We start from the raw sequence: 14,411 nt of genomic DNA, 5'->3' as shown, positions 1-14,411 counted from the left end.
GCCTGTATAATTATTCAGTAAGTGGATACATTTTGGGGGGACACCCTATATACAATCCCAGTTCAATCCCCCACCCCATTTGTTAATACTTTGCCCAACGTACGCTAGTTTGATGATTCCGAATAGTGCTGTTTCTGTAGACAACAGGCTGAGTTTCAGGCCTGGAGAAGGTCCAAAATGAATTTCCAGTTATAAATGAAACCTCCTATGGGATCAGAGAAGTATTGATCCCTGAATATGCTCACGTGTCATCTAGACCCGTGGTCGGCAAACTGCGGCTCGAGTCACACGCGGCTCTTTGGCCCCTTGAGTGTGGCTCTTCCTAAGCCTTAGGAGCACCCTAATGAAGTTAATAACAATGTACCTAGCTATATAGTTTAAGTTCAAAAAATGTGGCTCTCCAAAGAAATTTCAATCGTTGTACTGTCGATATTTGGCTCTGTTGGCTAATGAGTTTGCCGACCACTGATCTAGACACAAGCAGCTGTGAAAGCTGGGAGGCTGGCCTTTCCCAGGAGTGCTGGGGGTAGAAACTGCTGATCTGATCAGGTTTGCTTGACAGTTTTAGAGGTGGTTTTTCTCAAGGAATGCAGTTGCCCTATAAAAGGGGTGCCTGCCTAAGGCTCAAGTTTTGTTTCTAGTTACAATGTGTTTCTAATGCCTTATCCTGTGCTTATAAAAATGCCAATAGTAATTCTTCTCCTTAGTACAGGCATACCTCGCTTTCTCGCCATTTGCTTTATTGCGCTCCACAGGTTTTGCACTTTTTTCCAAATTGAAAGCAAGACCCTCTCCCTATCACTTTGCGATTCTCAGTGACTGCAGTGGTGGGGAACCAAGCCCGCAGGACCTCCGAGGTGCGCCTGTAAGGATGTCATTAGCGCAGTCATGGTGAACCTATGACACGCATGTCAGAGGTGACACGCGAACTCATTTTTTTGGTTGATTTTTCTTTGTTAAATGGCATTTAAATATGTAAAATAAATAGCAAAAATATAAGTCTTTGTTTTACTATGGTTGCAAAGATAAAAAAGTTTCTATATGTGACCCGGCACCAGAGTTAAGTTAGGGTTTTTCCATATGCTGACACGCCGAGCTCAGAAGGTTCGCCATCAGTGCTTAGCGGATGAGAAGGTGGCTGCCTCTCGCAGGACAGCTGTAGCATCGTCTCCCTAAAGGTTAGAAGACGTGATTGTTTAAGTGTAAAGTTACTCTTAAGAAATTTGGAAACCTGTTCACTATCAGCTTTATTTGATTTTAAAATATACAAATATTCTGAAAGGTCGAAGAGCTTCAGGTTGTTAGACTTAAAAAACGCCACGCAAAGCTGTCACAACAAAGACATTCATGGCAAATGAATCACTCCAGTCTGCTAGTTCCTTCTCCTAAGTCAACAATCCAGTATTTAGGAGAAATGCAAGGACTTAATATGATCAACTCAAAACCAAACCCAACCCAATAGTCATTGTTACATGCTGCTGCTAAGAGGAACCACCAGTATACGGGTTACTGGAACCAAGAATTTCAATGGGAGAGCTCCCTGAACACGCAACAAAACAGGACCATGATTAGAAAGGAACCAGGGCTAACGCTGCACCGCCAGCCAGACCTTCAAGGCCAACTGCAGGGAAGGCTCCAGGCAGCAGGACTGGGACACAAGAGAACACTTGTCAAAACCAGGAACAGTGAGACCTGCCTGTTGGCAGCAGTTCCACATCAGAACAATGGGGATGGAGATGAAAATGAAACAGTGGAAACACACATTCCCCTGCACGTGCGCCCTCAGACCAGGGTGGCATTGAAACGTTTCTGTAATGAGGCCAGGTTTGAACAATTCCCATGAGAACGTGGGGAGCCAAGACACAGTTGAGTTTTGCTGAGTGCACTTCCGGAGTCAACCTCTGCGTTTTCTTCTGGGGCCATGACCATATCGTAGGGCAGTGGTTCTCAACCTGTGGGTCGCGACCCCTTTGGGGGATCGAACGACCCTTTCACAGGGGTCGCCTAAGACCATCGGAAAACACATCTATAATGACATACTGTTTTTGTGAGTCATCACTATGCTTTAATGATGTTCAATGTGTGACCATGAAATTGGGGGTCACCACAACATGAGGAACTGTATGAAAGGGTCGCGGCCTTAGGAAGGTTGAGAACCACTGTCGTAGGGCCTTTAGAACTGCTGGTGACTCTTTAAGAGCTCCTGTGCAGCCTATGGGTTTTCAGGTCTCAAGTCGTCAAGAGAAAACAGTAAGACAAGTGGCTCTCTTCATATTTTAAGGGAAGTTCTTTTTTAAGGGGTGGCTCAGACTTTTCTAGATTAAACACACAGGCAATACTGCAGTTCAAGGGAAAACGAAGGGACTGCTTCCCACTGGGAAGGAAACATACTATGATCTGCAATCAACAGTGGGGTAAAAACAGAGCTCCAAAGAGCGCGTGCATACTACCCTGCGCCAAGTGAAGTTCAAGGTCATGACCCACTCGACCTTCCCAGTACATCACGAGTGCAATTCAACTTAGGGAAAAGAGTTTAATGTAGCTCTCAGAAAAAAATAGCTGGTATTTCCCCGTCTCTAACACAGCACTGGCTATGAGGTCCAGCGCCACCAGGCGACCTTCATCCTGTCCCACACCGCCGACAGCGAGTCGAAGGCGGGCCGCACGTCCAGGATGGTGAACTGGTACTCCTGGTTGACCTCGCCGCCATCGTAGTAGTCAATGACGTATCTGACCTCCGTGCCGCAGCGGTTGACAATCCAGTCGTGCCTGTCGAAAGGCAACTCGTACCTGGAATGAGGACACGCTGGTGAGTGTCAGCCCGCTCGCCGGGCCCCGGAGCAGCGTGGCAAGGCCTGCTCTCGGGCAAACATCTCGCTGGGGAGGGGAGACTCGTCACAGCCCACAGCGCCCAACAAAGGCGGTGCTGAGGATGTGCGATGGGCCCACCCAGGAATCAGGCCCCCCGGAGAGAGAGCCAGCAGGACGAGGGGTTGGGTTCTCCGGCTGCGCTAGGAGAGAAGGGAGAAGGCCAAGTGCACAGATGCAAGGAGGAGTCAGAGGACAGCTCGGGTCGATCCTGCGAAAAGGAGATGGGGAGCAACCCACCAACCCAAGTGAATCCGCCCCCACCTGGACGAAACCTACAGATGCACATGGGCTACATCTTGGAAGACGGCCCCCCAGTTCTGGGTTCCGGTCCATGGAGAAGGGACCCTCACACGGGACTGGCAGTCCCTTCCCGCCCCCACTCACCCCATCCAGGAGCGGATCCGTGCCCGTGGGGAGTACTCCTTGGCTTTCCCTCCGAACCGGACCAACGACGGACCACAGGGACACTCCCTAGGAAAGCCCCAAATTAGACAAGCCTGTGAAAAGAGCTTCTTTCCTTTGAAAACGATGATGTTGCATGTCCTCAATAACATACAGTTTTCTGAAGGCATTTTACACAGTCTCGCATTCTCTAAGAAAGGTCACTGCCCAATTCAAACCAAGATCCCTAGACCTTCAAAAAGCTGCTCTCCGTTTCTGGATCGGGTATGTTCCACTCCCTCCACTTCCTTCCGAATATCTGCCCTGCTCTCCGCAGGAGTCCAGGCCAGGGCCTTTGCATTTGGTGTGGGGACACAGGCATGTTCCTGGGGGACAAGGGAGGGTGGAGTATTGGGCATCTCGCTTCTCTGTCGCATAGAGCAGCTGGCATAACCTTGCAGACGAACATAACAAAACCCTACACTCTTTTTGGGTTTGATACCAATGAACGGCCTTCACGAAGAAGGAAAATGCTAGATAAATCCCTAGGAACTCATGTACTTGGTGTCGGACCAGCTCCTTAAGGAAGCAACCGCACACAGGACGGGTGGCGAGGTCCTGGCTAGAAAAATCCGCTCACTCTCCGCACAGCCTTGGATGAGCACTTCCTGGGTGCCAGCTGGCCCGCTCCCAGGCGCAGGGAGTTGGGGGGCAGCATCACGTAAGACCACCCTGCACTGGCTGAGCTCACGGTCAGCCTTCTCCGCCAGAAAAAGGCCTGCTGGGGAATCAGTAAATGCTGCTGAGTGAGCATCTCCTAGGGCAGTGGCCGGCAAACCGCGGCTCGCGAGCCACATGCGGCTCTTTGGCCCCTTGAGTGTGGTGGCTCTTCCATGAAATACCACGTGTGGGCGTGCACGTACAGTGTGATTGAAACTTCGTGGCCCAAGCGCAGAAGTCGGTATTTTGTGGAAGAGCCACACTCAGGGGGCCAAAGAGCCGCATGTGGCTCGAGAGCCGCAGTTTGCCGGCCACTGCCCTAGGGGCAGAGAGCAATATAGTGTCCCGTGTCCCCCATGCTCTACTTTCAATGGACTGACACGCCTCCCGTTGAGAGGCGGGGGTCTCTGACCAACCCCCACCCCCAAACCTGGGCAGGCAGGTGATGGCCCAGGGCTTCTGAGGCCACGTCATCAAAGCAGATGCAGCGTCCATGGGAGCTTTTTGTACTCCAGCTCCGGGAACCCAGCCACCAGCGTGAGGAAGCCCAAGCAGCCACGTTCAGAGGCTGTGGGCAGGGGTCGTGGCCGACAGCCAGTGTCCCTCACCAGCAAAGAACTGGATTCCAGCCCACGACTGTTAAGCCAGCCAGCCCTGACCACCGAGTGATGGTGGGTGAGGCCCAGATACCGGGGAGCAGAGACCAGCCGTCCCTCCTCCCCCCTTCCTGCACCCGGGACCCACGGAATCCACGAGCATAAGGACATGGATTTATTTACACGGTTGCATGGGGGGGCGGGGGGGTTTGCCACACCAGGGTCACTGGAACGGGCCTGCTACCCAAACTGTTTCATTCAAATGACACATCTGAAAGAATGTTAAAACCCTGGGTCCAAAATAAGAAAGATGCCGGAAGGATTTGTTGTTGTTGTTAACCCTCACCCAAGGATATTTTCCCACTCATTTCTAGGGAGACTGGGAGAGAGAGGGAAAGACAGAGAAACATCGATTGGCTGCCTCCTGCACGAGCCCTGACCAGAACATGCCCTTGACCGGAATTGAACCCGGGACCCTTTGGTCCGTAGGCCGACGCTCTATCTACTGAGCCACACCGGCCAGGGCTGGGAGGGTTTTTTTAAGATCTCAAACATACTTACGCAGCATGAAGGGCTTCCCACTTCAAAATCTCCTTCCACGCCTGCTCGTTGTTCTGGTTGTGGATCTTGATGATGTTGTACATGTCCTTCTGGCTGATGTCGTCATCCTTCCACTTCCACCTGGGAAAGAAGGTCGGCAAGATCGGACCGGCCTCCTGCTATCTCTCCGGACACACCCACCCTAGTCTGCTTCGCCTTGCACTATCTTCTGATAAGCCTGAACGTTATTTGAAACAAATTACCTTTTGAAATAAAAACTTACTGTTCATCTGAAGGCCAAAAACCTCTTTGGCGGTTATTCTTAGATAAATGTAACAAGCGAATTTTTCTGTTCTCAGTCCGAGGCCCCCTCGCTTACCCTTTCTTGAGCATCGCGTTCCAGAACATCTGCTCGGAAGGGTAAACCCACTTTTTCTCAGAATCTGCTCTGGGAATGGACGACTCCTCCCTCACGGTGGAAAGCGCGAATGGCTGGTCAGGGGCCGGCGTCTGATTAGGTGGCGGCATCTGAATAGAACAAGCAGAACCGCTCTGAAATGTTGGAAACGTGATACGGAGTAGAGACAAGCACGGTAATGAACCACTTCCTGGAAAGCAACGCATTGCACGTGACACAGGTTCTCTTTCAAACCACTGCCAGCAAAATTTCAGCCCTATCAGACCATTTCCCGTGCTGTTCAAGTTCTCAGAAACGGTAAATACACCTTGTGGGGATATTCTTGGTCTTTTTCTCCTCAAGGATGAGGAAGTAAAAGCTTCCCTGGCCAGTGTGCTCAGTGGTTAGAGCACCGGCCTGCGCACTGAAGGGTCACGGGTTTGATTCCCGGTCAACGGCATGTACCTTCATTTCAGGTTCAATGTCAACCCCCCCTCCCTACCTCCCACTCTGAAAAGCAATGAAAAAAATATCCTCATGTGAGGATTAATGGGAAAAAAGAGGAGTAATGACAAATACCACGATCAGCAGGCATTTCAGAAAACCTTTCTATGGCAGGCTTAACAAAAATGACTGTTCATTCTTCTGAGGAAGTCTGATAGGAAGCCTGTACAGCACCACTTCCTGTTAAAGGAGTTTACTTTGAGGCTCTTGCTTATGCTTTCAGCCTTTGGGGTGAGTATGTTGCCGATGAGGGGTGACGTCCCCACACTGGCAGACCGGAGGAAGGCGAAGGATGTTTCCTCCCAGACACAGCAGCAGCATTGAACTTGGACTAGGGCTTCTGACTCTCTCTACTACTGCCGCTTGGGGCCGCACAATACTTGGTTACCGGGCTCTGTTCTGAGCACAGTAGGATCTTTAGCCACATCCCTGACCTCAACCCAAGAGTACCCGTTCCCCAGTCGTGACAACCAATGTCCCCCCCGGGGGCACCCCAGGTTGAGAACCACTGGCCGAGAACTTCTTTTTGTAGTGAAAGTGTGAAGGACTGCCTAGCGGGTGCACAGGAATTATTAAGTCACAACACAGCCCCTGGTTAGCAAGATGGCAGAAGAGCTGGGCGTGCTGGCACCACACCGGGAATCTTCCCGGTTTTCACTACGGTGTGTTTAAAATCACAGGTGGAAAAAAAGAGAAAAAGGCCCGACTGGACTGGCTCCGTGGTTGAGCATTGACCTATGAACCAGGAGGTCATGGTTCGATTCCTGGTCAGGGCACAGGCCCGGGTTGCAGGCTCGATCCCATGTGGGGCGTGCAGGAGGCAGCCGACCCATGATTCTCTCTCATCATGGATGTTTCTCTCTCCGCCTATCCCTTCCTCTCTGAAATCAATAAAAATACATTTTAAAAAAGTTCCAGGAAGGAGCTGAGTGCGGATTACCAGATTAGAAGGATCTAGGTTCTGCCTGTCCGCAGTGGCGCCCGTAACAGGGCACTCCACGTACTCGTAGGCGCGGTCCTGGTGGGCAGGCCCAGAGCTGGGTTTCTTCTCGCACGTGGGGTCAGCTGGCTCTCCACTCACCGGACAGCCTGAGAGAAATCAAGGATGAAAACGGTGTCACCACAAAGGCAGGGCGCCTGGCTCTCCCGGCTGGGCCCTAAAGAGCTGACTTGCTGACCAGCGATGACCACAGGCAGGGCCAGGCGTCGGCTGCTGAAAGCCGGCCACGGCCACGGCCACGGCCACGGCCACGGCCACGCTAGCTAGCTTCCCGATATCCTAGAGGCCAGGACAGGGTTCTCTAAGTTTACGTTCCCTTTGAAAGAGAAATGGGTACCCCTTCTCTTCTTGGGTCATGCCCTTAGCAAAAATACTGTGGCCCCCCCCGCCCAATCTCAACATTTGCAAATGCCAACGGGCTAGAACAGTGGTTCTCAACCTTCTGGCCCTTTAAATACAGTTCCTCATGTTGTGACCCAACCATCAAATTATTTTCGTTGCTACTTCATCACTGTCATGTTGCTACTGTGATGAATCGTCATGGAAATATCTGATCTGCAGGAGGGTCTTAGGCGACCCCTGTGAAAGGGTCATTCGACCGCCAAAGGGGTCGCGATGCACAGGTTGAGAACCGCTGGGTTACATTTTTCATGTTACGTAACCCACAGCCCCTTCAATCTCCTACACATACCCACATTCTTTACTAATACAGATAAATCCAACTGGCAGCTCTTCTGGATACACAGCAAAGGAAGTCAAACCAGACAGGGCTGTATCTCCCCGGGGATGCTCAGAGCAGCCCTCTCAACCTGTCTGGATTCTTCCCATTCGGAGAAACCCCGGAAGAGAACTGGAGCTGTCCTTGTCCAAGGTCACAGAGTTTTCCTGGCTTTGCCACTTATGAGCTGCCGGAGCTCTGTTTCCTTAGCTATAAAAAAGGGAGAGCCCTCGCCGGTTTGGCTCAGTGGCTAGAGCAGCCGTGGGCAAACTACGGCCCGCTGGCCGGATCCGGCCCGTTTGAAATGAATAAAACTATTGAAAAAAAAGACCGGACCCTTTTATGTAATGATGTTTACTTTGAATTTATATTAGTTCACACAAACACTCCATCCATGCTTTTGTTCCGGCCCTCCGGTCCAGTTTAAGAACCCATTGTGGCCCTCGAGTCAAAAAGTTTGCCCACCCCTGGGCTAGAGTGTCGGCCTGCGGACTGGAGGGGCCCGGGTTCGATTCCCGTTAAGGGCTTGATCCCCAGTAGGGGACGTGTAGGAGGCAGCTGATCCATGATTCTCTCTCATCACTGATGTTTCTATCTCGCCCTCTCCCTTCCTTTCTGAAATCAATAAAGACATTTTTATAATAAATAAATAAAAAAGGGAGAAAACCCACCACACGGGATGATTATGAGGATAAGAACGGAAACTGCAAGCAAAGGATTTTTGTCTGTTTCATACACTGCTGTTCTCTCGGTGCAAAAACAAGGAAGTGACACCCACCAGTGATCAGCAGAGTGGACAGTGAGCAAATCCTTGCTGACTGCCCAAGGCAATGAAAGGTAAGCACTCGTTAAGTGTACCCTGTTGGCTCTTCCCCTCCTATCTTGAAGCAGGAAGGCACCCATGAGGCTGGTTCAGGCCCTGCTTTATACAAAGGACCTAAAGCAGCCGCGCATCACTTCAAAATGAAAGCTGCTTCGTTTGCACCTGAAGAATGAACAGCAAGTCCATCAGGTGATGAACACTGCCAGGATGCAGGAGTAAAGTTGTCTTTTTTAAAAATACATTTTTATTGATTTCAGAGATGAAGGGAGAGGGAAAGAGAGGAAGAGAGAAAGAGGAAGAGGGAGAGAGAGAGACATCAACGATGAGAGAAGATCATTAATAGGCTGCCTCCTGCACACCCCACACTGGGGATGGAGCCCACAACCCAGGCCTGTGCCCTGACTGGGACTCTAACTGTGACCCCCTGGTTCATAGGTCGATGCTCAACCACTGAGCCACACCCTCCGGGCTATAGTTGTCATGGTGGATAAAGACAGCTAGATCTAGACCAAGGTTTCCCAAGCACAGCCCTCTTGACATCTGGGGCCAGGTGAGTCTTTGTTGAGGGACTGTCCTGTGCACTGTAGGTTGTTCAGCAGAACTTCTGGCTTCTACGCACTAGATGTACGCGCCTCTCCCCTCAGTTGTGACAGGCAAAAATGTCCCCAGATGTTGCCAAATGTCCCCTGGGGTGAGAGGGAATCACCGCCCGCCCGAGTTGAGTACCACAGATATAGACACACACAAACTTTGGGGGCATTGGGGTGGAATGAACACTACACTGTCATTCATTATCTCAATTAATTGTCATAATAACCCTGTGAAGCATATTATGTCTTCATCATACAGTTGATGGGTTGAGAAGTACCTCGTCTACAGTCACATAACTTGTAAGTAGCAACAGAAGGACCCAACCCAGGGAGGCTCACCAGCATGCTGTACTGCCTCTTCCCTAAAATCCTTTCGAGGATTGCCTTTTGTTTTTATTTTCTAGACAAAGGATCCAGTACCTTTCATTTTCCCTTCATGCATTGGACATCCTGAAGGCGGGGCTGTAGTCTGGTGAGCTGAAGTATTGGTGGTCTGAACTGCAACAGCCGGGGTGGATGGAGACAACCCCATGGTGGAAAAGCTGGGCTGAATCCAAACAATTCTAAATTCACACGTGGCAAAGCAAAGAGAGATTAATGCTGATGTCTGGGTTCCAGCCACTCCCTGGGAATTCTTAATCTGGCCAACTTGTTCTTCATCCTCGCCATCCTTCCGGACAAGTGCGGGCCAGGGTACCCACTTCCGGGAACAGCTTTAATATATTACCCGCTTTGGGCAATACTAGTTGTGATACGTACACCACCCTGTGTGGGAACGTTTCTAACGGTGGGCGGATTGGGGTGGGGGGGCGGGGAGGGTGACATGAGGCGGTCCCTGAGAAACAATGTCATATCCAGGGGGTTAGGCCGAGGTAGAGGGTCCTTGGCGGTGATCGGACAGGAGAGGGGAGGTTTACTGGTGATCGGGTGGGAGAGGGGAGGTTTACTGGTGATCGGGTGGGAGAGGGGAGGTTTACTGGTGATCGGGTGGGAGAGGGGAGGTTTACTGGTGATCGGGTGGGAGAGGGGAGGTTTACTGGTGATCGGGTGGGAGAGGGGAGGTTTAATGGTGATCGGGTGGGAGAGGGGAGGTTTACTGGTGATCGGGTGGGAGAGGGGAGGTTTAATGGTGATCGGGTGGGAGAGGGGAGGTTTACTGGTGATCGGGTGGGAGAGGGGAGGTTTACTGGTGATCGGGTGGGAGAGGGGAGGTTTACTGGTGATCGGGTGGGAGAGGGGAGGTTTACTGGTGATCGGGTGGGAGAGGGGAGGTTTAATGGTGATCGGGTGGGAGAGGGGAGGTTTACTGGTGATCGGGTGGGAGAGGGGAGGTTTACTGGTGATCGGGTGGGAGAGGGGAGGTTTAATGGTGATCGGGTGGGAGAGGGGAGGTTTAATGGTGATCGGGTGGGAGAGGGGAGGTTTACTGGTGATCGGGTGGGAGAGGGGAGGTTTACTGGTGATCGGGTGGGAGAGGGGAGGTTTACTCAGGCCAGACTGGAGCCCAGCCCCGGGGTTTAGCGAGCGTCTGTGGGTCTGGGAAAAGTACGGCGCAGAAAAGGGATTCAAGAAGGAAAGGACGGGAGAGGGCAGGGTGCGGAGTGCCTTCCTCGCACGGTCCCCACGCGTCCCGACTGCTCCGGCCCCCCACCCCCCGCCGGCCGCTCCGCACCTGACTCCCGCCTGGGTTGCTCTGCGCGCCGGACCCGCCTCTCGCTTCCAACTCCGGCCCCCAGCGGCCCCCGCCTGCCCGGGCCGCCTGCCCCTCGCGCGGTCACCGCGGCCGCCTGGGTCACCGCTGGTAACGGCGCTCGGCGCGACTTCCTTTTCCGAAGGCGGGACTTCCGGGTGTGTGGGCGGTGGAGCGCCTGCTGGAAAAGAAGAGTTTCCGTCAATCACGAAGGAGCGGGCCCCGCCCCCGCCCGCCTCGGCCTATCAGCGCGTGCGCTGCGCTCTGGCCCCGCCCCCGGCCAGGCACCTTTCTCGCGGAGGCGGAGCTTGTGGAGCGTTGAGCCAGAGACTTGCCTAGAGCAGGACTTTCTAGGACAGATGCTTGGAGCGGCCAGGGGGTGCTTGGCAGGAGTTCGCTTGAAAATGTCTTTTTAAGTTGCATCTCGTCAGTTGCAATTATAGTAACGACTCCAGGAGCTTCAGCAGGTGAGAGCGGTGGCAGACCCCGGAGATCCCAAGATGAACCCAACAAGATCCCCCTCCCCAGGCCGTCTGCAGGGGGTGTGTGGACTGGAAGGTCTGTATTTTCAGTTACCTCTAGCCCAGCGGTTCTCAACCTTCCTAATGCCGCGACCCTTTCATACAGTTCCTCATGTTGTGGTGACCCCCAATTTCATTGTTACAAATTGAACATAATGAAAGCATAGTGATTAATCACAAAAACAATATGTAATTATATATGTGTTTTGCGATGGTCTTAGGCGACCCCTGTGAAAAGGTCATTCGACCCCCAAAGGGATCGTGACCCACAGGTTGAGAACCACTGCTCTAACAGAAATGGAGTGGGTTTCTTTTCCCAGCAGGGATGCAGGCAACAAACCCTAGTGGTATTAGCTCTGTGTGGTACTAAGAGAAATCACAGAGAAAGGTTGTTACATGATGGTTGTTTGTGCCTCAAAATACTGTTCATCAGTACTTTCCAATTCAGATAATTTCATCTGGTTACTTAAAGTGTTAATAAGAAGCACTTGGCGCTCTGCATCACTGTAGCGGACCTGTGAAAGCACTGCACACCCAGGTGCTCTGTAAGGGCCAGGCAGTCCATCCCCTAGGCCCCGGCAGTGGTCGGCAAACTCATTAGCCAACAGAGCCAAATATCAACAGTACAACGATTGAAATGTCCTTTGAGAGCCAAATTTTTTAAACTGAAACTATATAGGTAGGTACATGATTATTAACTTAATTAGGGTACTCCTAAGGCTTAGGAAGAGCCACACTCAAGGGGCCAAAGAGCTGCATGTGGCTCACGAGCTGCAGTTTGCCGACCATGGGTCTAGGGCAGTGGTTCTCAACCTTCTGGCCCTTTAAATACAGTTCCTTATGTGATGACCCAACCATCAAATTATTTTCGTTGCTACTTCATAACTGTCGTGTTGCTACTGTGATGAATCATAATGTAAAATATGCAGGATGGTCTTAGGCGACCCTGTGAAAGGGTCGTTCAACCCCCAAAGGGGTCGCAACCCACAGGTTGAGAACGTTGGCTGCACATGAGAATCACCTGGGAATCTTTTTCAAATCCTGATTTCTGGGCCTCATCCTCCGGAAATTCTGTTTCTTTGTGATGGGGTGAGGCCACAACATGAGTAACAAAGAAACAGAATTTCCGGAGGATGAGGCCCAGAAATCAGGATTTGAAAAAGATTCCCAGGTGATTCTCATGTGCAGCCAAGGTTGAGAACCACTGCTCTAGGTGCTGGGAGTGTGGGTAGCTGACAGCTATGGGCTGAGGCTGCCTCCAGGATTTGCCCTCAGCCAGAGAGAACTGCTTCGGGCCAATCTGCCCCTGCCCCCCACTCTGTGGCAGATTGCAGCCTGTGAGTGGCTGATGCAAGGGTTCATGAGCTGGGGCCCCTAGCCTCAAGGGGGAAAACTCAGAAGTGCCAACCCAGCTTCAGAGCTGCTCAGAGGGCCAGCTGAAGCTTCCATTTTGACTGCAGCCCAGGACTTTTGCCCAGTCCTCCTTCCATCACTCACAGCTGTTCACGAGAGCACATCTATGCATAAATCTTTTAATAAGTTTCATTATTATTTTTTTATTTTAAAAATATATTTTATTGATTTTTTACAGAGAGGAAGGGAGAGGGATAGAGAGTTAGAAACATCGATGAGAGAGAAACATCCATCAGCTGCCTCCTGCACACTCCCTACTGGGGATGTGCCCGCAACCAAGGTACATGCCCTTGACTGGAATCGAACCTGGGACCCTTCAGTCCGCAGGCTGACACTCTATCCACTGAGCCACACCGGTCAGGGGATAAGTTTCATTATTAAGTAGGTTTGGTAAGGACAACAGATCAGGAAAAGGCTGCCATTGCAGACAGCGCGTTCTACACACAGATCTTAAGAACGGGAGTACACATTACACACAGGGACCACAGGCACAAGGAAGCATGGGGTCCATCACTAGGCAGAGGGAAGGGAACCATGGGCAAGAGTCTTTATTATGGTTCCCATGGTAAGGAATAGGTGAGATAGGCTACGCAGGTTTAGGATTGTCTAATATGAGTAATTTCAGTAGGCTCTGAAGTACAGGGTCTATCCCTTTTGTCTGGTCTCTGGCCATGGCGAGAGAGAGAGAATTGGGGGGGGGGGCAGATTGTGAGAAAAGAAAGAATTGTGAGAGAGATGAGAGTATTATGGGAGAAGAGATTTGTGCAGATAATGGGGTGTTGGTGGAGAGAACTAAGAATTGTGGGAAATACAGGGAATTATTTGAGAACCAGAGCATTGTGGAGGGCTGGGGGAATTGTGGGGAAGAGCAGAAAACATGATAGGAATTGGGGAATTGCGGAAGAGCAGAAAATCATGAGAAAACTTGTGAGAGAAAATGGAGACTTGTGGGAGAGATGAGGAATTCTAGGAGAAATGGGGAATTATGGGATGTTAAAGCCACAAGTATGAAGGGTGATATCCTTCAAGAATTTTGTTTTTTTCTTTGCTATCATTCCATATTTACCAAAGAATCTTCTGACTTTAGTTGGGTTTTCCTACTAGGAAGAGAATGTTTGACCAGCCAATCTAAATATATCCCTGGCTCTTTGACAGTCTTGTTTCTTTTAAGCATTGTGAATTAATAAATTGGAGAGAACAATTGGGGAGAACTATTGTCACTCTTGTCCCACTTCGGGCGTCCATTTATGCTGGTGCTTCCAGGGTTCAGAAGGGTTCAGGAATCTGGAAAAGGGGCTGTGCGCAGATGACATAGGAATCCAGAGACTAATAAAGAGTCTGGAGACAAGATATAATTTTGAAAGGCATTGGGGGTCAGAGGACCTTCAGCCAAAGGAACTGAAGAGCGCCTCCTTGCCTAAGACCCTTGCTTTTATTAGCACAATTTGTCCTAAGGCAAGGTGGAGATAATACACCTCAAAGGGTAAGGTTTCAGAGGATACAGAAGCATTGTTACTTTGGGGAATAGCCTACGGCTGTTCAGGTGTTTGGCCAGTAGGAGGCAATCACATGTAGATTAAGATGCCCTTTAACTGTCTGGCAGCCACAATCAGTTCCTATTCAGGTTTGGGGAAATGCCTTTAGCCA

General features: G+C 51.0%; 1 protein-coding gene across 2 annotated transcripts; it reads right to left on the bottom strand.

Moving 5' to 3' along the window:
- Nucleotides 1–1,229: 1,229 nt before the first annotated feature.
- On the bottom strand, nucleotides 1,230–10,961 carry HCCS (holocytochrome c synthase). 2 transcript variants are annotated; one of them, XM_081081340.1, is made up of 7 exons: nucleotides 10,813–10,961; nucleotides 9,561–9,703; nucleotides 6,950–7,098; nucleotides 5,488–5,636; nucleotides 5,130–5,249; nucleotides 3,256–3,342; nucleotides 1,230–2,790 (listed from the first exon to the last, which is right to left on the bottom strand). In XM_081081340.1, exons 2-7 carry the CDS (start codon nucleotides 9,670–9,672, stop codon nucleotides 2,592–2,594), a joined length of 816 nt encoding a protein of 271 aa, XP_080937466.1. In that variant the 5' UTR covers nucleotides 9,673–9,703; nucleotides 10,813–10,961; the 3' UTR covers nucleotides 1,230–2,591. The 2 variants fall into 2 exon arrangements, with proteins under 2 accessions (XP_080937466.1, XP_080937467.1); XM_081081341.1 differs by having other exon boundaries at nucleotides 9,561–9,687; nucleotides 10,813–10,831.
- Between the last annotated feature and the right edge of the window lie 3,450 nt (nucleotides 10,962–14,411).

This window comes from Myotis nattereri, assembly GCF_964212035.1.
Source record: "Myotis nattereri genome assembly, chromosome: X".
Lineage (NCBI taxonomy): Eukaryota > Metazoa > Chordata > Mammalia > Chiroptera > Vespertilionidae > Myotis > Myotis nattereri.
Note: the sequence above shows the minus strand (reverse complement) of the source record. Positions and strands in the feature narration are given on the sequence as shown.